Source organism: Cavenderia fasciculata (genome assembly GCF_000203815.1).
Source record: "Cavenderia fasciculata unplaced genomic scaffold Scf_Dfasci-G-p-12c09.r1-3, whole genome shotgun sequence".
Classification (NCBI taxonomy): Eukaryota; Evosea; class Eumycetozoa; order Acytosteliales; family Cavenderiaceae; genus Cavenderia; species Cavenderia fasciculata.
This window is the reverse complement of record NW_004457736.1, coordinates 23,123-46,353: the sequence shown is the minus strand read 5'-3', so window position 1 is coordinate 46,353 and position 23,231 is coordinate 23,123. Positions and strand designations below refer to the sequence as shown.

At 32.6% G+C, this 23,231-nt stretch overlaps 7 protein-coding genes and 1 non-coding gene across 8 annotated transcripts; 6 read left to right on the top strand and 2 right to left on the bottom strand.

Annotated features, from left to right (window-relative positions):
* Positions 1-134: 134 nt before the first annotated feature.
* On the bottom strand, positions 135-2,408 carry gefH (Ras guanine nucleotide exchange factor; the record flags this gene model as incomplete). Its single annotated transcript, XM_004361567.1, has 7 exons — positions 135-458; positions 539-1,003; positions 1,074-1,351; positions 1,442-1,597; positions 1,681-1,836; positions 1,909-2,160; positions 2,252-2,408. 7 exons carry the CDS (start codon positions 2,406-2,408, stop codon positions 135-137), a joined length of 1,788 nt encoding a protein of 595 aa, XP_004361624.1.
* Positions 2,409-3,733: 1,325 nt separating this feature from the next.
* Positions 3,734-5,599, top strand: plbA (phospholipase B; the record flags this gene model as incomplete). The annotated part of the gene is made up of 3 exons (XM_004361566.1): positions 3,734-4,210; positions 4,296-4,569; positions 4,641-5,599. The coding sequence occupies 3 exons, from the start codon at positions 3,734-3,736 to the stop codon at positions 5,597-5,599; spliced, it is 1,710 nt and encodes a 569-aa protein (XP_004361623.1).
* A 1,865-nt stretch (positions 5,600-7,464) lies between these two features.
* DFA_05907 lies at positions 7,465-7,535 on the top strand. Its single transcript has one exon. It is a non-coding gene; the product is annotated as a tRNA-Gly (tRNA).
* Positions 7,536-7,745: 210 nt separating this feature from the next.
* On the top strand, positions 7,746-12,520 carry DFA_05906 (uncharacterized protein; the record flags this gene model as incomplete). The annotated part of the gene is made up of 8 exons (XM_004361565.1): positions 7,746-8,065; positions 8,141-8,178; positions 8,212-8,827; positions 8,896-9,046; positions 9,133-9,702; positions 9,778-9,815; positions 9,855-10,365; positions 10,454-12,520. The coding sequence occupies 8 exons, from the start codon at positions 7,746-7,748 to the stop codon at positions 12,518-12,520; spliced, it is 4,311 nt and encodes a 1,436-aa protein (XP_004361622.1).
* Positions 12,521-12,995: 475 nt separating this feature from the next.
* DFA_05905 (uncharacterized protein) lies at positions 12,996-13,973 on the top strand (the record flags this gene model as incomplete). Its single annotated transcript, XM_004361564.1, has 3 exons — positions 12,996-13,257; positions 13,349-13,455; positions 13,530-13,973. 3 exons carry the CDS (start codon positions 12,996-12,998, stop codon positions 13,971-13,973), a joined length of 813 nt encoding a protein of 270 aa, XP_004361621.1.
* Positions 13,974-14,820: 847 nt separating this feature from the next.
* On the top strand, positions 14,821-16,984 carry DFA_05904 (uncharacterized protein; the record flags this gene model as incomplete). Its single annotated transcript, XM_004361563.1, has 5 exons — positions 14,821-15,107; positions 15,171-15,224; positions 15,324-16,013; positions 16,087-16,234; positions 16,310-16,984. The coding sequence occupies 5 exons, from the start codon at positions 14,821-14,823 to the stop codon at positions 16,982-16,984; spliced, it is 1,854 nt and encodes a 617-aa protein (XP_004361620.1).
* Positions 16,985-17,101: 117 nt separating this feature from the next.
* Positions 17,102-18,118, bottom strand: DFA_05903 (uncharacterized protein; the record flags this gene model as incomplete). Its single annotated transcript, XM_004361562.1, has 1 exon — positions 17,102-18,118. One exon carries the CDS (start codon positions 18,116-18,118, stop codon positions 17,102-17,104), a length of 1,017 nt encoding a protein of 338 aa, XP_004361619.1.
* Positions 18,119-18,593: 475 nt separating this feature from the next.
* Positions 18,594-23,068, top strand: DFA_05902 (uncharacterized protein; the record flags this gene model as incomplete). The annotated part of the gene is made up of 6 exons (XM_004361561.1): positions 18,594-18,616; positions 19,854-19,907; positions 20,990-21,076; positions 21,177-21,569; positions 21,653-22,559; positions 22,634-23,068. The coding sequence occupies 6 exons, from the start codon at positions 18,594-18,596 to the stop codon at positions 23,066-23,068; spliced, it is 1,899 nt and encodes a 632-aa protein (XP_004361618.1).
* Positions 23,069-23,231: the final 163 nt, after the last annotated feature.

The window sequence follows — 23,231 nt, the reverse complement described above, 5'->3', positions numbered from 1 at the left end:
AGATGCGATATGGGAGATGGTAGTACTACTGGTAAGGGTTGGATTAACAATTATATATTTTGTTGTTATTATGATAGATTAATATTACATTGTTGTTGTTGTTGTTGTTTTAGTGATGACTATTCATTTAATTTTTAAACTGATTTAAAAGATTCTTCCAAAGCATCATTATCAATTCTCAATTCTGTTAAAAATGCTTGGATTTGATGAACCTTTAAAAAGTTGTATGGAACCGATTGGTATTTTCGAGTGTTTGAAATGACATGGTACAATGTTCTACGTTTGTTGAGATTGATCATTCCATCGATCTTGTCGTTTGTACATTCATCGACATAGGTTAAATCACGTAGATGAATACCCATGAATGGTATACATGGTGGTCCTGCGTCTTTATATGCAAGTCTATAACTCTTATAATTATTATCTGAATGGAATAATTTCTCTAAATCTGCATATGTCTATAGAAATAGGAATAGAAATAATAATAGATTAGAATATATTTCTCTCCTTTGTCTTTTTCTTTTCTTTTTTTTTTTACCTCTTGTTGTTGTTTTGAAAGATCTTTTCTAATTGTTTTTGTTCTATAAACTGAAGTACTATTGATGGCACCAAAGATAGCCATGAGAGAATGGAAATTATTGAGAGTACGTAAATGTTCAGCAATCTTTAAAAACTTGCCCAACAATTTTGATTTTCCTTTGGTGTTTTGTTGTTCGATCAAGAGACTGTGAGAGATCCATTTTGTGAAATCATTGAATCTTTTCATTAGCGACAAAAGATTAACAGCCTTTGAACGATAGGATGGTCTGACCCATCCCTTGATTAAAAATTCGGTTGGTTTGATACTCTCGTACATTCCAAAATCAATCAAACACAACTGTCTTGCAATCTCTTCTTCATCAATGTCTTCAAAAGTCAATGTCGATGAAAATATATTCTTTGGTACTTTTGGTTCTGGTGGATTAGTTAATTGATTTTCTTTCTTTTTAGTATTATTATTTTCCTAAAATAAATAAAATTAATCAATCTGTTTCTTTTTTTTTCTTTTTCTATTTCTATTTCTTTTTTCTTACAGTTTTAGCAATTGAAGTTCTTAATTTCTTTGCCCAATTTGTTAGACCATCTTTAACCATTTGATTATCAATAAAATTATTTAACATGGATAATAACTTGTCGTTAAAATCTTGAGGTTGTTGTTCAATCCAAAGATTTAAAAATACGATAACCAGGCCCATGTCACTGTTATCTCTAGTTGGTGAATTATACATTTGAATTAATTTGGTTAAAATTGTTTCTGCGGTTGTGAATGAAGGAAATGTTAAGAAAAAGATTTTTCTAAACTCTGATACCTCTGAAATATTGTTGAAATTAAAATTAAATGAAATGTTTATCGTCAGTATAATAATAATAATAATTATGATATTCCATTTTCATTACAAACCTGGACTATTTGGGTTACTAGTTAACCACCAAATCAATTTGTTTAATGTTGCTGCTTGAATCGTATTATTATTATCAGAGTTTTTCAATAGTTTAACTGTACTCTCATCATTCAAGTCATCCCATATATTTTTACTTTCAATTGAACCATCTGTAACTATAGATAGAGAAAAGTCAATAAATTAGAAACATTAGAAACATTAAAAGATGATAGATTATTCATCCTTTATAGTATCTTACCATCAGTATCTTGTTCAGAAACATAAGCATGATAAGCTTCAACTTCAGGATCATCACCATCTATTTCCTCTAATGGTCCAAACCAATTATTTGCTTCTTTAATGCCTATTTTTAATAATGTTGGTAATGCTTCTTTTTCAACTTCATCCTTTACAACTAATTAATAATAATATTTAGTAAAGTGTGTGTGCATATCTATCAATCTATATATAGAATTCTTCTACTTACATTTAAAAGTAGATTCTTCTTGAATCTTTGTTAAAGTAGAAGTTAAACCTTCTTCGTGAAGATATTGCATGATCAACTTTAATAGTACAGAATCTGAAATGACGTGACTAGCTTCTGTCTTTGAACACATTCTGTTTCTAGAGAATGATTTTTGATTGGTGATTGGTCTCATTCTTTCTCTCAACTCTAATACATCTGGATGATTGTGCATCACTCTTGATACCCATTCGCTTGGTGGTATATTATATGAATCTAAATCATCAATGGAATGCTGTTAGTTTGTTGTTATTCTAATCTATAGAGTCTGTCATTTCAGATTCTGTGTTTTGTTTGTCTATTTTACCTTCGATTGATTCTGAATTTGATTGACCCGATGTAGCACTAAGATTGGACATTGAAGAGAATGATCCAAGTAGAGGTTTCTTTGGAGTACTCGATCCACTTCCTGTACTACCTCCCATCGCACTTCTACCAATATTACTATGATTGATAAATGACATTCTCTAAATTGTATCTATCTCTATATTTAATAATAACAACTATATATATATATCTCTTCTTCTCTCTCTCTTCTCTCTTCTTCTCTCTTCTCTCTACTACAAACTAAACTATACTATGATATTGACTTTTGTTACTGCTGATCTCTAATCCTATCCTCTGTTTATGTATATACTTAATATACTACTTCTACTACTACTATCTGAGGTGATGATGATAATATTGGTGTTGGTGCGATATGGGTTTGTAATGTGGAGGATAAAAAAAAAAAATCTTTTTTGTTTTTTTGCTTTTTAACTGTAAACTCGGGTTGCCCAGTTAAAAAAACTTTTATTATTGTTATTGTCTTTGGTATAACCTATACTATTACTATTACTATTACTACACTAGTTGTGTTATCTTTATTTATTAATTAATAGAGCAGGGTAGTTAGTGGCCACTCACTTTAAAGAGAGCAGCGTAAAGAGAGTATGAGAGACGGAGGGTGTTTGTTTGCAAAAACAGCTTCTCTCCACCCAATCGATTGGTGATGATTGTGAGATCCGCAAGCCGTTTTTTTATCAGAACGCTAAAAGAGTAGGGGGTTCATCATTCAATCAATCAATCACATCTTTTGATTATTGTTTCTTTTCTTTTTTTGAAAGGTGTAGAAACAAAGATTCATCTGAATCAGAATAATAGGTCTCTCTCTTTGTTATTACATGTATTATTATTATTAATAATAATAATAACCACCACATCATTCAGAGAATTATTATCATCATCACCCATCTTCACCATTCATTCATTCCACAACAGACGACTATGCATTATACGTAATTTTGTTTTTGTGAGTGCAATCAGATAAAGTAGACAAGACACACAAATACAACACAAGACAAAAGGATAAATCGAAAAAGTAATAGTAATATTCTTGAAAGGATCATCACGTCCGTTTCAATGAACAGACCAAAATCCAGAGGGTGGTATCGAGATACTTGTTTGGGAAACGCAGTGCTCGGAATCGTAAAGAGGGCAGATTTACCGTCAATTTTGAAAATCAAGGGATGATTTTTTTCGAACGTTCTCTAATGTGCAAATAATCATTATTTGCTTTTTCTTCTTCTTCTTCTGTCTGTCTCGTCTACGCACACCCGCCCCTCTCCTCTAAGTTTTACTTGTTGTGTTTTATTTGTTTTATACTAGTAATTCGCACAGTGCCCCCTAGACAGTAATTCAATTGTTTAAAACACACACACAAAACAATCGTTTTATTATTGTATCATATATCTTCTTTTTCTTCTAGCTAGTTTAAAGTTTCAATTTTTTAGAGAGAGAGTTAGAGAGAATGAAATTATTATTTAGTATTTTAATTTCAATTTTATTATTATTGTCATTAGTACATAATGATAATATAGCTGTCAATGCAAAGAAACATCATAGTAGAAAGCATGACAAAAACAGTGATCAACACGAACTATTAAAACAAGAGTTGGTCGACAAGAAATTGTCTGCCTCTTTCCAGACATATACCGTTTTTAGCGACTCTGCCAACGGATATCGGGTTGTCAATGGCAATCAAACCGGTGGCATTGCAACTGCCATCTATTCTAATCAAATGGAAACTACCGGTTGGGGTTACCTCTCTGTTGAGACCTCTTCCAATTTCCCCGATTTGGTTCAAGCATCGGCTGCTGGTTACCTCGAAGGTTACATCACTTCCGATATGATCTACCAAAACTGGTACAACATGTATGTCAATGAATACAAATCATTCATCTCTGATGCCGTAGTTAATTGGGTTTCATCAAATATTAAATATATGGTAAATATAGAAACAAATAGAAATTCAAAAAAAAATCTATACATTCTTTTTATTTATTAATTTATTATTATTTTTTTTTTGGTAGGTACAAGAAATTCAAAACAATCCAAATGATCCATTTTGGGTAAATGTAAATTTAATTTACACTCAAACTCTTAGTTTAGTACAAGGTTATCAAGCTGCCAACCAAGATCCAAACCAAGATTTACAATTGATTGAATTCATGTTGATGAATATGGATGGTGATATGATTGATCTTGCTCCAGCTCTCAATATTTCATTTACCAACTTTTTAAGAAAGACTGGTCATTGTTCTTCATTGGTTAAATTATCCGATGATTTAACTGATCTTTATTCTGGTAAATACAATCTAAAAAAAACAAATAATCATAATTTATATTTATATTTATTTATTTTAATTTACTTTTAGGACATACAACATGGTCAAGTTATTATGAAATGGTTAGAATGTTTAAGATTTATACATTTTCATTCTCTGATGCTGCCGAAGCTGCAAGTAGAACTACCATGTTTTCATCGTACCCAGCCTCATTGTCATCGATTGATGATTTCTATCTCTTGGATACTCGTATCGTTGTCATGGAAACCACCAATGGTTTGATGAACAATAATCTCTATCCATTGATTACCACGTCGTCTGTTCTCAGTTGGATCCGTGTTGTCATTGCCAACAGAATGGCTACCGACGGTAATACCTGGTGTCAAGTCTTTTCCATCCAAAACAGTGGTACCTACAACAACCAATGGATCGTTGTCGACTATAACCGTTTCCAACCAGGTTATGACGTCAAGGACGGTATGGTCTACATTCTCGAACAAATCCCAGAGTACATCGAGTATGATGATGTCACCAACTTGGTTCGTACCGGATACTGGCCAAGTTTCAACATTCCCTACTTTGAAAACATCTACAACATGTCTGGTTTCAACGAGACTGGTCCACAATTTGGCAACTTTTTCTCGTATGCTGCCAATCCACGTGGTATGATCTTCCGTCGCGATGCCAACAATGTCGACTCTTTCAAGGCATTCAAGGCTCAACTCCGTTACAATGACTGGAAAAAGGATCCACTCTCCCTCGGTAACCCAGGCAATGCCATCAGCTCTCGGTTTGACCTTGTCACTAAAAACTCGAGCAACCCATACCTCAATCGCGATGCTTTTGGTGGCATCGACTCCAAGGTTGTCTCTCTCAAACACGTAGACTCGATGTTGGTCGCCGCTCAAAGTGGTCCATCTCACGATCAACAAGATCCATTTGATTGGAAAAAGGGTGATTGGTCTTACACCCACGTTGGTATGCCCGACAAGTGGGACTTTGATTGGATGACTATGAGTCAACAATCAATGGCTATTGATAGAAATTAAAAAAGAAACAAAAGAAAAAAAGAAAAGAATTCTATCATTTGTCATGATGATTTCTTCTTTTTTCATTATTAAATAAATTATAATATATTTATTGTACAATAATAATAATAATAATAATAATAATAATAATAATAATAATAATAATAATAATATTTAATATACATACATACTCTGATCACCAAATAGTTTGTTTGTTTGTTCCACCCCCAAGTACCTTTAATTATTCCAAGAGGCGATAGAACTATAATTGATTGACCACAGACTCGGGATATTGTTTGCCATAGGTTGATGCCGCCTTTCTTCCAATCTAGTGTTGCTCGCTCTCCTCTTATCGCGTTAATATATGTTGCTTGTCTGTTGTATCCTGATGTTGGGGAACTGTATAGATACCAATTGATCAAACTGTCTAGTTGCTTGATTTCGTCTTCTGTGATATTTTCAATGTATAAAAAGTAGGTGAGTTTGGAGAGAGTATGTTTTGATTATCGTCATTGACGCTCTCAGTGATACTCTAAATTTAATCCATTTTAGTAGAGATGATCGAATGTTGTTGAGGATGGAGGGTAGTTGTCTTGCTATTCCGAGCTTGGTGTCTAGGAAACCAAGGTATCTTTCTGCTGTTGTTCCTGTTGGGAAGGGGAACGCTTGGCCATCGAGTGTATTGGTGTATTTAAAGCTTTCGACAACATGATTTGTATGAATATTACTAGTTGTAGATATTATTAACTATTATTATTGCTTATTACTTAAAATTTATAGTTGAGATTATTACTAATTTGATTCTTGATACCATGTTATTTGTAGTTTGGATAGGTGTAGGTATGAGAATAATAATGTAGTTGACGTAAGACTGAATGGCCCTCTGGTGGGCTGTGAATATGTATACTAGTTTATTCTATTTAATGAGGTATCTATGTGTAATAGTCTTTATATGTCTATCTCTATTCTCTCTATGTATATTCTGAAGAGTCGTACTCATGACGTTCTTCCTCTAATGTAGTAAACTAAACTGAATGTAATAGATAACAGATGTGATGATAATTCTGTAACGTGAGCATAACCTCAAATGGTATCTTTGAGTTTTGCAAATAAATAAATATTAATTTAATAATATTCCTTTTAGGGAAACTCCCTAACAGTTTGTCTATTATTATGCATTTTTGTTTGATCAGACAGAATTTGTCTATTTTTTTTTAATTAATTCGTCAAGAGTACCCGACATGCCAGCCGAGTCGGCGAATGTCTGGACTTACCGATTTCAAGGCCTGTTGATGGTGGGATCGGCTGTTAACATATATATGGAGCGTGTCAAAGGTTCGATCAAGAGTGAAAATATGGTTGGAAAAAATCGGGTCCCCCTGTTTTGTGCCCCTGTTGATGGCCAACTCTTTATACAATTTTTTTTTTTTTTTTAATAAATATGGACTCTATTCGTCGGACAATAGAGTAATTATGGTTTATTTGTTTTAATTTTAATTAAAATAGTTAGAGGTTCAGTTAGAAAAGGGGCTCAAAAATATTTTTTTTATTTTTTTTAATAAAATCTTTGACCTCTTCATCACTGCTGAAGTCATATTGTTTATTTTTAAATTATGATTTAATTATTATTGTTGTTTAATTTGGAGTAGTTGTTAGATAGTGGTTAGTTTTAGTTAGGAAGGAGGGAATGCGATAGGGTGAAGCTAGTTTGCCCCAAATGAGAGAGAATTTAATAAAGTTTGCGATCAGTTCGAGATTAGTGACCGACCATGGATCAGGTTCACATTTAGCTAGAATCGACTTGCAGTTTTGGATTAGTAAAAAAAAAAAAAAAAAAAAAAAATTTTAGAGGTCAAAAGACCAACATCCCAAAAAACTCTCATCAAGCACCAATGGTTCAATGGTAGAATGGATCCCTGCCACGGATTCGATCCGAGTTCGATTCTCGGTTGGTGCACTCTTTTTTGCCCTATCTAACTTTTTTTGGCCGTAAACGGTATATTCGTGTTCTACACTCGATTCCCTATCGATTGAGCTAGGTTTCATTTATTTTCATTAAAACCACACAAAGATAACAACTTTGCAATCGAACCGATAAAAAAAAATCGACGTCTATTAATACACCATTTTTTAAAACTTATAGTAGTAAAGCAAACAGATAAATGAAATGAATGATAATAATGAAGAATCAGTATTTGTAATCGATGACGATAGAGACAATATTATACAGCATCAATCTACTATAGGATTATCGTCTAGTATTGGTAGTATTGACAACTCTACTACCTCTAATCTCAAAGTATATCATAGTAGAGATGACAAATTCCCACCATCAATCAAGTTTATCATTGGTAATGAAATATGCGAGAGATACACATTTTATGCAATTAGATCAATCCTCGTTATCTACCTCTTAAACTTTTATGGTTATAGTGGTGATACTGCAACTTCTATACTTCATTCATTCAACTTTGGTTCTTATTTCTTGTATGTCTACAAACCATTAAACTAAACTACTCTCAAACTAATATATATATTCCTCTTTTTTTTTATCTTCATTAGACCATTACTTGGAGCATATCTGGCAGATGGAATATTTGGTAAATATAAAACTATATTGTATTTTAGTTTAGTGTATTGTGTTGGATGTATATTCTTGGGGATGAGTGCTTTACCGAGACTGGTTGGTGATGATGTTGAAACGAGATCTCCATGGGCACTGATAGTTGGTTTATTACTTTTGGCAACGGGTACTGGTGGTATCAAACCTGTCATTTCAACGTTTTGTGGTGACCAGTTGGATGCCAAACGACAAGCATCGTTGGTTGAAAAGATGTACAAGATCTTTTATTGGAGTATTAATGTCGGTGGATCGGTATCGACGTTTTTATCTCCCGTCTTTAGAGAACATCTAGGATACGGTTTTGCATTTGGTATTCCATGTCTATTCATGTTTACTGCCACCATCTTTTTTGTAATGGGTTCTAAACTCTACAGAAAGAGACCTATTACTGGTAGTATTCTCATTACAACATTTGGTATTATTGGTAGAGGATTATGGGAACGAATCAAAACACTATGTGGACGATCTTCACAAGGCGAGTCATACTATAATGGACATTGGCTCGACCGTTCAAAATCACATTATGACAATCATGCAGTCGAGTCTGTTAAAGCATCTCTAAGTGTTTTAGTTTGTTTTATCCCCCTACCATTCTTTTGGGCTTTAAATGATCAATCTTCATCAAGGTAAATTTAATTATAGACATAATAATATAAAAGAATTAATATTAATACTTTTTATTTATATCTTATAGATGGACACTTCAAGCAACACAAATGAATTTAAATATAGCTGGTAGTTTTTCAATTCAACCTGATCAAATTCAAGCTCTCAATCCTATTATTGTACTTTCCATCATTCCACTTTCAGAGATATTAATTTATCGTCCTTTAAAAAAAAGAGGTGTATGTAGTAAAGAATCATTAAAAATAATTAATTAATTGTCTTTTTGAAATTAATTCTTTTTTTCTTTTCTCTATTTTCTTTTTAGATACCATTTGGCCCATTAAAAAGAATGGGAGTTGGTATATTTATAGCAGTATTTTCATTTATTGCATGTGCATTATTACAAATTCATATTGACAAGAGTGAAGCCAATAGTGTACCAGTATTACTTCAAATACCACAATACTTTATATTGGCGGTTGCCGAAATATTCATATCGATTCCAGGATTGGAATTTGCCTATTCACATGCACCTGCATCACACAAAAGTTTAATCATGAGTGGATGGTTATTGTCCATCTCTGTTGGCAACATTTTTGTTGTTTTCGTGGTCGATGCCATCAAACTAACCGTACAATGGCACGAATATATATTATTTGCAGGGTGTATGTTAATATTTGGGTTTATATTTATATTTATTGCTTATCGATTTAAAGCACCTGATTCATCAATTGTTAATTATCAGGCCGACCAAGACCAACACGACGATGACGAAAATGAAATCCAATTGGAAGCATTTGGTGAATCAACAACGACAAGTATTGCTCAACTACAAGATGAAGATGATATAACAAATCATTCAATACTTTCAGATTCATCGTCAGATACTAATATTGTAACAACTAAAAACAACAAAAATGAATCTTATACTTTACTTAATCATCACAGCAATCAATAAAGTTTTAGTTAGTTTCATTTTCAATTTTCAATTAAATTAGAAAAGAGATAGTAAATTTAAATGGATAAGACTAGACTTAATATTTATAGTGTATTTAGAAATCAATATTTAGTAAAGATTATTGGTAGAGAGATTAGAGAGATTAACAAGACATATCATGACAATAATAATATTGTATCATCTTATAGATTTGATCAAATACCATGTTTGAAATGGGTTGTAGAGAATGATACAGGTAATCTATTACATGATCTATGCAAGAGATCAATAAAAGGTCAAATATCATATCTATCAAGACTACAAGTTAAACGAGCAACACTTAATATGATTGTGGCTATTTGTTCACCTCATACATACCATAGATCAATTAAATTCAAGATGGATACATTTGAAAAGATATTTACATACTATCAATCTGCATTTGAACAAGAACACTTTGCAGTTGATAGTGCTGTACTATCTGGTAACACCGAATTGATTACATACCTATTACAAAAAGGTGTACCATTCACAACCAACTCATTTGATAATGCTTGTTCAATTGGTAGATTAGATATCATTCAATTATTATTAAATCATAAATCAAATAATATATTTATTGTAAGTAATAGTAATATATTCTTCTTCTTCTTCTTCTTCTTCTTCTCTCTTTTACTTTTTACTTACAATTCTTATTCTTCTTATCTAGGATGAAATACAATTTACAAATCATTCATATGATGTTGCAGCTACAAACGGTCATATAAATGTATTATATTATTTGGATCAATTAAAAGAAGAGTATGATAAAAAGGGACAATATCATATGATAGAGTTTACAGTAGCTGCTATGGATGGTGCAACAAAAAATCAGCATTGGAATATAGTCAATCACATGTTGAAACGATATGGACAAAAGATCAAGTCTGACCGACCGACGTCTTTTCCACCTTCTGATCATGATCTAAATCTTCCACTATTTTCAAATGAATCATTAAAATGGAGTGTTTGTTATGGAAACATAGAAATGTTGGAAACATTGATAGGTTTTGAAAGTCCTGACAAGAATAATACTAGATGGTTGGATGAAGGATTAAATATGGCAGCTTCACTTGGTCATTTAAAGATGATTAAATGGGTTCAAAAGAAGAGTTGGTCATTTGGGATATTACCATTACGCATGTTGGAAGAGGCTGTTAAATCAAGTCATGTCAATGTGATTAAATTCTTGTTGGCTTCCAAGAATTTTGCAAAGTTTGGGTCCTCACTTAAAAGGCTTGATCTCCCAGGCCCATTGTTTGCAGCTACCATCAATGGACGACTAGATATTTTGGAGCTGTTGATAAAGACATATATTAAGAACCACGCACCTCTTGATAGAAGAGGTACACCAGTCCACTTTACAGGTATGGTAGGGTTGGCTTGTTCAAATGGTCATCTTCACATATTGGTATGGTTACTTGATAGGTTTGTGGGTGCTGACGTTCCACGTGAATGTCTTGTACAGACTGCATGTCGTGCTGGTAAACTCGAAATATTAAAGTATTTGGTCGAACAGAGACGTTTCAAACTCACATCAGACGATCTAGAAGATTGTGTAGGTGAAGGTCATTTAGAGTGCATAGACTATATCCTCACCACACAAAATGTAATGGTATCAAGAAGATCTATTAAATTTGCGTGTATGGGAGGAAATGACCAGGTGTTGAAACGTCTCATTGATGCTATTACGGTACAGAGAACAAGTCGTGATGACTTGATAGATTTTGCCATTCAATTCCTTGATTGTGCCATTACAGCCGGTTCATTAAAGTGCATACATTTATTAGAGTCAAATATAAAGGTTGAAAGTGATCGATTGGTCACTGTACAACAACTCAAATTGGCTATTTATTGTGGATCAATTCTGATTGCAAAGTACTTGGTAGAAACATACCCCCATCTTTTAGAGATACCATCAACATCATCTATAGCCGAACAATTGGATATTACAGAAACAGTCAATTCAAAACGACACAGTATGGTAGATTATATACTTGGATTAAAAGCAAACAAGTTTGTTGAGGAACTTGGTAAAACGATTGAATTGGAGCAATCTAGATTTCAAGTATCACACGATGCCATTGAAGCGGCAGTACATAACTTGGATTCACAAATGATTGATATATTCATTTACCACCGACCCAATATGCATATCCCCAGTCCAAACACACTTCTCACCTATGGATATATTGATCTATATGACCGAGTAGTTTTATGGAACAAGGAAATCAATTACATTGAAGAACAAGATTGTCTTTGGTATTGTTGTGCCATTTTGGCTGGTAATATTGACCTCTTAGAGTATCTTGTCAAGGAGAGAGGATTCTCTATTCCAGTGTCATCACCATGTTCAAGTGTTGGATGGTCAAAACAAATACAAACTAGAATTGGACCTAGTATACGATCGGTGGTGTATCTAGACTCACCTGAATACTCTTCATTCAAGGAATTACATTATCAAGAATCTATACAATTTGAATGTGTCGCCAATGACAATTACTCGGTCATTGTCAATTGTAAGGCACCCACACTTCAAAGTAGAGCCATCTTGGAGGCTGGTCGAAACGCCAATCTAACCCTACTCAGACACATGCTTTCCAAATCGACTCCACATGGATTCAAAGAAAATATAACCTATCATTTAAAGATATTCACAAATTATTCTATTTTTTATTTCTTACATGATTTGATTTCAATCAATCAATCAATTAAATTAATTAATAATAATAATTAATTGGAAAATGAAATGAAAATATGTGTAATAAATAATAAATAATAATATTATATTATATTATATTATTAAATTGTATGTAATCATCAGATCAGAACCCCCGATCCATTTCAATTCAATTCGTTTTTAGGGGGGGTGTGAATCGATTTTCGTAACATGTAATTTTGAACAACATACATACATGTACAAAAAGTATTTATTTATTTTTTTATCATCAATGATGATGGCACCACCTTTCTTTTCATGACCCTTTTTACCTCTTGAATAAATTTTTTTATTTATCTACTTTTATGACCCTGTGTGTAGGTGTGGGTTACAGTAAAGTAAAATTAAATTTAATTATGATAAAAATAAATATATATATTTTGTGCAAAAACGTGGATGATTTCTTCATGAATACGACGATCCATCAAATATCATTATATTTGTTCAAAGTTATACTTTTTTTGAAAATTATTATTATTTACAAAAAAAAACAATGAAATTAATATTATCAATTTTATTTGTTATATTCTTTAGTTCAGTTATTTTATCATCAGAGTTTACTAGTTTCTCTGATGAATTTTCAGCCGATGCTGAATCTCTTTATGGTCGTCACAAACGTCCTCATCATCATCATCATCATCATCACAAATGTTTCCGTAAAGCAAAGGGTTACACTACCTACTTTGGTGTAACTTCTTTTAATTGTATGTTCCCAGATGGTCAAGGAAATATTAAACCAATGTCATTTGCTGAATGTATGTAATTTTAGAAATATTTTAAAAAGAAAAGAAAAAAAAGAAAAGAAACGAATAAATCATTACTAACTTTAAATTTTAAAATTTATAGATGGAAATACATCAGTTGATTTCCATGGTCAAAGAATGAGAGTCAATTATTATATTGTTGGTGATAATTGGAGAGTTAATGGTTCACTTTGGGGTTTTGGTAAATCTGTATGTTATTAAACAATTTATAAATAATATAATATATTTATACAAATACTAATTTACTTTTTTATATTTTATAGGGAGAAATGTATGTTCTTCAAAATGGTACATGTTCAAAATACAATTTATCATTCCCAATTCCATCTGGATATCCAGTCAATCAAACTCATTTCATTGCAAAGGGTAAGATTGGACAATTCAAAGTTGATATTCTAAGCGTCAATCCAACTCCATCTGGTGAAACCAATCAAACCGTTTTATTTGATCCAAAACACTGTGCTTGTGTCAGTTCAATGCTTAGAAATAATGATCGATCACAACCAGGTTATGCTACAATTGAATTCTTTGACTACAGAAACGACTATGATAAACATTACTTTTCATTGCCAGGTGAATGTAGTGATCTTGCGTTCAGTGATCCTTCTACTATTCATAGAAACGTTGGAAGTCAAGTAGTCATGTGGGGTCACAAGAAACCAATCGTTATCCCCAACTACATCCATTTATCACCAAACTATTTCTAAATCATTTTGAAATCAAAATCATTTAAATTGGATAAATTTAAAGACAAAAAAATAATAAATACATAAATATATATAGTTTTCAAGAATATTCCTTCAAAAAACACAAATTTTTTTAAAAGTTTTTATTAATATTGAACAACTCTATTTCTATTTCCCTTTTTGATCTAAAATAACCTTGTTTTAAAAGGACTTGTTGGTTGGTTGTCAAGATATATAGAAATTAAATTTGTGAACATTCTCTGGTTCATATACTTTTACTAAAAGTGGGAATACAAAGACAACATTGTCTCTTTGGCCATTGAGAGTTTCTGGAAGTTGTGGAGCCTTTGGGGTCTTGCAAACAGATACAGTAGTTTCTATATATATATAGGGTAAAATTGGAATTAAATTAATAAAGTTAGGAAATTATCTTTTCAATTTGGAAATCATTAATAAATTTATAAATAATTACCATAAAGAGTCATGATGATGATGATGTTGTAGTTATCTTAAGATTGTAAAATGAAAAGTTGAATGAAAATAGTTGGTGGAAAAGATGATTGTTTTATACTCAATCTATAAAGTGAATCGGCACAGTTGTTGTTGTTGTGACACAACCGTGCATCAAAGGGACGATTCAAATAAGTATTACATTACCCCTCCCTCGGTCGACCACCAGATTTTAGTTAATTTAGTTTAGAAAATTTATTCTTCTTCCAAGTTTGGTTGATAGTGAGTGACACTCAATATCGGTAGATTCCTCTCACCCATCCACCAAAGTAGATCAAATAAAAAAAAATAAAAAAAAAGAAAAATCAATCTTTAAAACGATTTAGAAAATTAGATATCTATTTATAATGTGCCAGGAATGAAGAGTGATAATGAAGACTATACAGAAACACAATCTATATTTGTAATCGATGATAGTACTTTAATAAATGAAGATAAGAGTAATGGTGACATCAGAGTAGGAGGAGGAGGAGAAACAACAGACAATGGAGCAGACACTTACAAATTTTATCATATCAAGAGTTTGTCACTTGACAATGATGATGGTGATGAAATATCAACAACAACAGGTGATCATATGACTAGTAAAGTCGATCGATTCCCACCATCTATAAAGTATCTCATAGGTAATGAGATTAGTGAAAGGTATTGCTATTATGCAATACGATCTATTATGGTGTTATACTTGATCAATTTCTATGATTATAGTCATAATCAAGCTACCTCTGCTTTACATACATTTAGTTTTGTTACTTATTTTTTGTATGTACAATACAATATCGAATAAATACAACACACAATTAACATACTTTATGTTAAGGTTTACTAATTCATTAATTTAATTTATTTATTAATTTATAGTCCAATATTAATGGGAGCCTATTTAGCAGATGGAGTAATTGGAAAATACAAGACTATATTATGTTTTTGTATAGTTTATTGTTTTGGTTGTATTACATTGTGGATGAGTTCATCCTCGAGGATTGTAGGAGATAATCCTGAAACACGGTCTTCTTGGGCACTTGGTATTGGTTTGTTGTTGGTGGCTACTGGTACTGGTGGCATCAAACCAGTGGCACTCACATTTTGTGGTGACCAATTGGATGCCAAGCGACAAGCACCTTTGGTCGAAAAACTATACACACTCTTTTACTGGAGTATCAACGTTGGTAGTTTTGGTGGTACCATTCTTTCACCAATCTGTCGTGCCTATCTTGGTTATGAAATAGCATTTGCCATTCCATGTCTCTTTATGTTTATGGCAACCATATTCCTACTGTTGGGAAGAAAACAATATAAAAGGCGACCAATCACTGGAAGCATCCTTCTCACATCGTTTGGAATCATTTTAAGAGGTATTTGGGAGAGATGTAAATCATTGGTTGGAAAAGCATCACAAGCTCAATCCCATTACAATGGTCATTGGTTGGATCGATCAAAATCGACATTTGATAATAACTCTGTAGAATCTGTTAAAGCATGTCTAAACGTTTTAGTTTGTTTTATTCCAATTCCATTCTATCGTGCAATGGGTGAATTATTTCCTTCAAGGTAAATATTAAACAATAATATTTATAATTCTAAAAAATATAAATATTAATTTATTTATTTATTTATTTTGTAGATGGACACTTCAAGCATTATCAATGAATAGAAAGATAGGTATATTTACAGTTCAACCAGACCAACTTCAAGTACTAAATCCACTCATACTTTTGGCAATCATTCCACTCTCAGAGGTATTAGTATATCGTCCTTTGAGAAACAAAGGTGTATGTATTAATATTATTTATTTATTTTTCAAATGTATTCTTATTAATTAATTATCTTTTTTTTTATTTTCAAAGATACCATTTCATCCATTAAAGAAAATGTCAATTGGAATGTTTACAAGTATAATTGGGTTTTTGGTTTGTGTTGGATTGCAGATACATATTGATAATAGTCCTAAAGAGAGTGTGTCAGTGTTTCTTCAAATACCACAATATTTTATAATGGCAATTGCAGAATTACTGGTTACTGTGCCAGGATTGGAATTTGCCTATTCTCATGCACCGGCATCACACAAAAGTTTAATTATGAGTGGATGGTTAATAGCAATCTCACTTGGTAATCTGTTTGTGGTGTTGGTGGTCGACGGTTTCCAAATAGCCGTACAATGGCACGAATATCTATTTTTTGCCGGTTGTACATTAATCTTTTCATTTGTGTTTGTCTTTATTGCCTATCGATTCAAACCATCATCGGCATCTATCATCAATTATCAAGCAGATCATGATGAATTTGAATTGGACCAAGACGATGAATTATTTGACAATAGCAATAATGGAGTTCAAATGAAAGAAAGAATAACAAGTATAGCAACAGAGGAACCTCAAGATGGCGACGATCATTTGCGTTCTAGCAATGATGGTGGTTCTATTCTAACTGATTCTTCATCTTCTATACTTGGTAATGTTGGTGGTAATAGTAAAAATAATCAATCTAGATATACTTTATTAAATCATCATCACCAAAAGTAAAGTAAATAATATTGTAATATAAATAACTTGTATAAAATAATAATAATTAATAATAATAATATAAATTATTAAAATAATAATAATTAATTAAATTATTTTCTTTATTGAAATTAATAATTAATAGTAATTGGTGGTACAAATCACATTGTAATCATTCAACACAATTTTGCGTGGTTCCTCTAATATAATCTGTATCATTTGACAGTCCTGTTGAGATGTGGGAGATGGAGATCGGGTAGCCATTGACTTTTCATCAACATCCAAAGACATTGGCTCCAACAAAAGTGGTGCAGGAGCAGTTGGCAAAAAAATAGGTGATGAAAACCCAGGCTCTAAAAATAACTGAGAAGGAGCAGGAGAATAACGTCGGGCATTACTTGGTGGGAAAAGGAGGGGTGTCGAAGATGTAGGTTCCAATAATAATGGAGATGGAGCAGGAGGAAAACGTCGGACATTACTACTTGGTGGGGAAAGGAGGGGTGTTAAAGACGCGGGTTCCAACAATAACGGAGAGGGAGCAGGAGAATAACGTCGGGCATTACTTGGTGGGGAAAGGAGTGGTGTCGAAGATGCAGGCTCCAATAATAATGGAGATGGAGCAGGAGGGAAAAGGAGAGGAGTTGAGGATGCAAGTTCCAATAATAATGGAGAAGGAGCAGGAGGATATCGTCTGATTTTACTTGGAGGTGGATCTGGAAGATCAGAGAGAGAGCCAGGATGCAATGGTAGAGGCAACCTGGTAAAACCAGATGGAGAGTGGTCAGTCATTGGTAACGAGTTGGTGTATTCTGTTGGAGCTAACCAAAGAGACTGGAAATACCATTCCTTTAGTTGTGGAGACACTTGTAGACAGCCTGGCTTGGCTGAGGTCGGATTGCTTTTGGGTTCATAGTTTGGATCTATATTCATTCCCAACCATGATGGACTGTTGGAGGTAGTGAATGGAGAAGGGAGCACTACTGAACAGGGTCTAGATTTGAGAAAATCGAAATGCTCCCTTGGAATAGCTTCTACATATCTATGAGGATGTGAACTATCTAAAGTAATTGGGGTGTGGCTAGATGGATGACACAGATGAGAAATTGACATTCTTTGTTGATGTTGAATGAGTGGTTGATTAAATGGAGATGCCATTATCAAATCAATAGAGTACAGGTGAAGGAATAATACAACAATGTAAAGTAGAGTAGAGTGAATTGAATTTGTACAAAGAGAATAAATTGTTAGATTTGTGAATTGAGGGAATGCTCAATTGAGTTTCCTTTGAACCTATTGATTCGATTTACTCCATCCATTAGTATTGTTGTCCTAGCCTCTGAAAGATTATGATGGGCTCTCCCACCCATTCCAATACAATCATATCTGATTCGAGCATTTTGAAAATGGCACAATGTGATGAGAATTGAACCTTTGTTGATGACAGGTTTTTAAAATGAATTAACTAAAACACAATTGAACAATTCTATTTTTTGTTTACCCATTAATGTAAGATTAGCCTAAGTTCAACCATCTATTGTTGACTAGTGGAGCGCTGATTTTGATTTAATCCTTGAAATCGAAAATAACCACTCTTAAAAATCATTGATCTTTCTGATTAATATTTAAATATATGTCTTCCAAACTAACTCCAAAGTAAAGAGGTATATAATAAATAAATATGGATATGATGTAGAAAATATCATTGAAGAAGAAGATAGTAAAAAAAATTAAAAAAAAAAAGAAAGACCATGATGATTTGTTGAACGATGATTTTTGTATGGTTAAATAAAAAAAGAAAAAAAAAAGAATATTGTTTGAAAAATGATTCTATTGATGTAAACCCTGAAAGGTAAGTAGTTATTCTATTGGATTTTTTAATCTTGGTTGTAGAATCAGTAATTTTACTGATATTTTTTAACTAAAAAGTTTAATAGATAAAAAAAATAAATAAATACAAGGAATATGTTAAAATATTAAATTAATATATTTTATTTATTTATGATTTAAAACTATTATTATTATTGAGGGACCAACGCATTGTCCTCTGGTTCTTGTCTCGATTCCAAAAACAATTGAGGAAGAAAGTTGAGAGATTGGAAAGGGGTGGGAGGTGTCCCAGGTAACTTAAAAGAGCCAGGTGTTGACGGCAGAGGCAATATAATTAGACCAGGTGGTTTGTGTTCCAGATTACACACGTCGGATGGTGTACAGGATGTTGGCATATAATCTTTAAGAGGTGGGTGAACCAGTGATGATGGATGGAGTTGAGGAAAGAAAAAAGTACAGGGCAACAACAATATCGACTCTTGTGGTGGTGGTGGTGGTGTGATGGATACCAAATTTGGAGACTTGTCCGGTTCAGTGGGTCTTAGTCTTGGGTACTCGACCATATCTCTAACTTTGGTGTGGTTTGGATCGAATGGGAGCGACCGATTGCCCGATCCATATGGACGAGTTGATTGGCGACCAATGGATCTATTTCTCACTGGTCCCGCACCAAGTCTAGTTGGTAATAATTCTTGGTCGAATGGTAGAAAGAGGATGGTAGGGAAAAAAGATGATTCTTAAACAAGTTGAAATCATTTATAACAAATGGTCCTTGATTTCCTATATTGGGTTGAATAAGGACAGGTTCAGCCCCTAGTTCAATTTCCTGGATAGAACATCTGCGTTGAATAATATTGGTGGGATGGGGTTGTTGTTGTTGTTGTTGTGGTTGTGGTTGTTGTTGGTTTGATTGGGAAGACATTTTAGATAGATATAATTATTATATGTATTGGTAGAGTAGAATAGGATTGGATAGGATAGTGTTTATTGAGTAGTATAAAGAGAATGAATTGATTAGAATTGAATTGAATTGGGGGAATATGAATTGCATTTACTTAAATAGTCTACTTTTCTTCGTTTGGTTCCATCCACGCGTTGCCTTAACCGCTTGGCGTGTGTGAGTATTGTTGTGATGTCCGAAAGATTTCTATGGGCTCTCCCACCCATTCCAATACAATCATATCTGATTCGAACCTTTTGAATCGGGGCACAATGTGATGCTGAGAACTGAACCTTTGTTGATGACAAGCTTTTAAAATGAATTAACTAAAACACAATTGAACAATTCTATTTTTTTTTTGTTGACCCATTAATGAAGAATTGGTTCAACCAATCTGATTGAATCAACATTATCTATTGTTGATTGGAGTTTACTAGTAGTAGTGCTAATTTTGATTGATTATCCTTGAAATTTAAATCAATAAGTGTACATTAAACCTTGAAAAATCTTTTTGTTTTCTGATTAATATTTAAATATATTTCTTCCAAACTGAGTAAATAGAAAATAAATATGGATATGATGTAGAAAATAGTGAAATATATCATTGAAGAGAAAGATACATATCTCTCCAGCTCCAAGTAAGAGTAAAAAAATTAAAAAAAAAACATAAAACAAGGATGCAAACTCGAAAACAACCTTTTGGCGATCGATTATTTGTCGTGAAGAGCAATGATTTTTAGATCCCCATAGGACGGCTTCTGCTACCAAAAGAAAAAGAAAAACAAAAACAAGATACTTGAAACGGATGAATTCGTTCATCACTTCCAAAAAAGGAATGGAACTTGACCCTTTTGAGACAATTTTCTTTTTTTTTGGAGGTTTGTGCACAGGTGCCTCTTGGTTGATGGCTCAACAGCACCCCCAACCTAGGGACGAGAACCCAGAGCCTTGATTCAACAGATAACTTTACCCTAATAATATTAAAATTAATTAATCAGATAGTAGACATTTTAAATATATTATAATATTTTTATTCTAATTGATGAGAGCAATTTTAGAGTATAGAAACCCCAAACACAAACATATGTTGAGATACTATTGATATACCTAGAGTACTGATCTTGTAGAATTTATAGTTTTAATAAATAAAAAAACTTTAATGATTAACATTAATATGTATGGAATTCTGGTTCTTTGTTTAGTAAAACAAAAAAAAAAATCATAACCACAACTTCATAGAGTGGTGTTATGATTGTTAGAACACATAACATTCATTCAAACACACTTCATGTGTTTCATTTATCATGGTCGACTAGTGATGGTGATGGTGGTAATCGTGGTAGTCAGTGATATGACTGACATGGTAAACATTCATATCTGAATGATTATCATTTACAATTAGTAATGATTAAATCAAGAGATAGATAGATAATTTGATATCTATAGACTCATAGGATCGATGGTTGTTACTCGTAAACTACACTATAATACTGATGGTGACGATGAAACACAGTCAATCTTTAAACAAGATAAAGATCAACAAGACTCTATTCCAATATCACACATTGAACAACAACAACAAAAAGAAGAAGAAGAAGAAGAAGAAGAGGAGGATGAAGATAGTTATATTACATTTATAGATCAATCTGATGAAACCCAATCACAAACACTTTCATTTCCTCCATCAATCAGATTTCTCATTGGTAGTGATATTTTTGAAAGATATACATTCAACTCGGTTCGTTCAATCATGGTCATGTTCCTCATCAACTTTTATGGTTACAATAATAATGATGCTACATCAATACTCCATGCCTTTATTTTTATTACTTTTTTATTGTATGTTTATTGAAACGAAACCATTAATCCCCTCAATCAATCCATATATTAACATCGATGAAATCTTTGTTTTTCATTTATAGTCCAGTAGTAATAGGAGGATATTTAGCAGATGGAGTAATTGGAAAATATAAAACAACTTTATATTTTATGGTTATGAATTGTATGGGTTCTATATTATTGTTTCTTAGTACTATTCCTGCTAGTGACAATCCAAACTCTAGAAACCCATTTGTATTGTTGGTCGGATTGGTTCTACTTTCATTTGGCACCGGTGCATTCAGGCCAGTGTTTACAGCGTTTATTGGAGACCAATTGGATGCAAAGACACAAGGTCCACTGGTAGGTAGGCTTTACACTTTTTACATGTGGGGACTCAATCTTGGCTTTCTCCTCTCTTCCATCGTTTCACCACTCATTGGCGCCAAAATTGGATACCAAGCAGCATTCTTGGTTCCATGTCTTTTTAATTTTGCATCAATTGCTCTATTGCTCTTGGGTGAAGAGCATTACCAAAAGAGACCAATTTCAGGTAGCATTTTCATTTCTGCCTTCAAAATTATAAGTTTTAGTATTTTTGAAAGATTTAAAAATATATTAAACATCAAAAATAATAATAATAATAATAATAATAATAATCCTTCTCTTCCTCCTCTAAATGAAAAAGAACAAGAAAATGTAAATAATAATAATAATAATAATAATTCAACACATTGGTTAGATACTGCAAAATCAAAGTATGATCATTGGTCAGTAGAATCACTCAAAGCATCGATTGGTGTCCTTGCTTGTTTTATTCCATTGCCATTTTATAGAGCCATGACTGAACTGACAGCTTCAAGATGGGTCCTTCAAGCTCTATCAATGAATCGAAACATCGGTGGTTGGTTTATGATTCAACCAGACCAAATTCAAGCATTTAAACCACTTTTAATGATATCACTCATTCCAATATCTGGTTTAATATTTAAATATATGGATAAAAAAGGGGTATGTATTTTTTAGTATTCTCTATTTTTGATTTAATTAATTATTAATTATTTATTTTTATTTTATTTACAAAGATTGAACCAAGACCATTACAAAAAGTTGGAATTGGATTGTTTACGAGTATTGTTGCAATGATAATGTGTACATTATTACAAATACATATTGATCATAATCCGCCAAACAGTGTACCGTTATATCTACAGGTACCTCAATTTGTAGTATTGGCACTGGCAGAGCTACTCATTTCCATTCCACTATTACATTTCTCGTACAAATACTCGGCAGCGTCACACAAAAGTTTAATCATGAGCGCACATTTGATATCGATCTCTCTCGGCAGTTTGATTGTACTTTTGGTGGTGGATGTATTGCAATTCTCTGTACAATGGCATGAATATTTATTATATGCAGCATTGACATTGCTATTTTCTCTCCTTTTTGTTTTTATTGCTAAAAGGTTTCAACCTCCTCCTTTGGAATCATCAATATTAAATTATCAAGATGATTAATCATACACCACATTCTATCTTGCTGACTGTGATGTGATAGGATGAGGGTTAATATCTCCTTCCAATAAAAACCAAATATATAAATACATACTGACAGCAATGACAATAGTTGTAAAATATCAAATGATGGTAATCCTAAATGTACAATGGAAATTAAAATTAA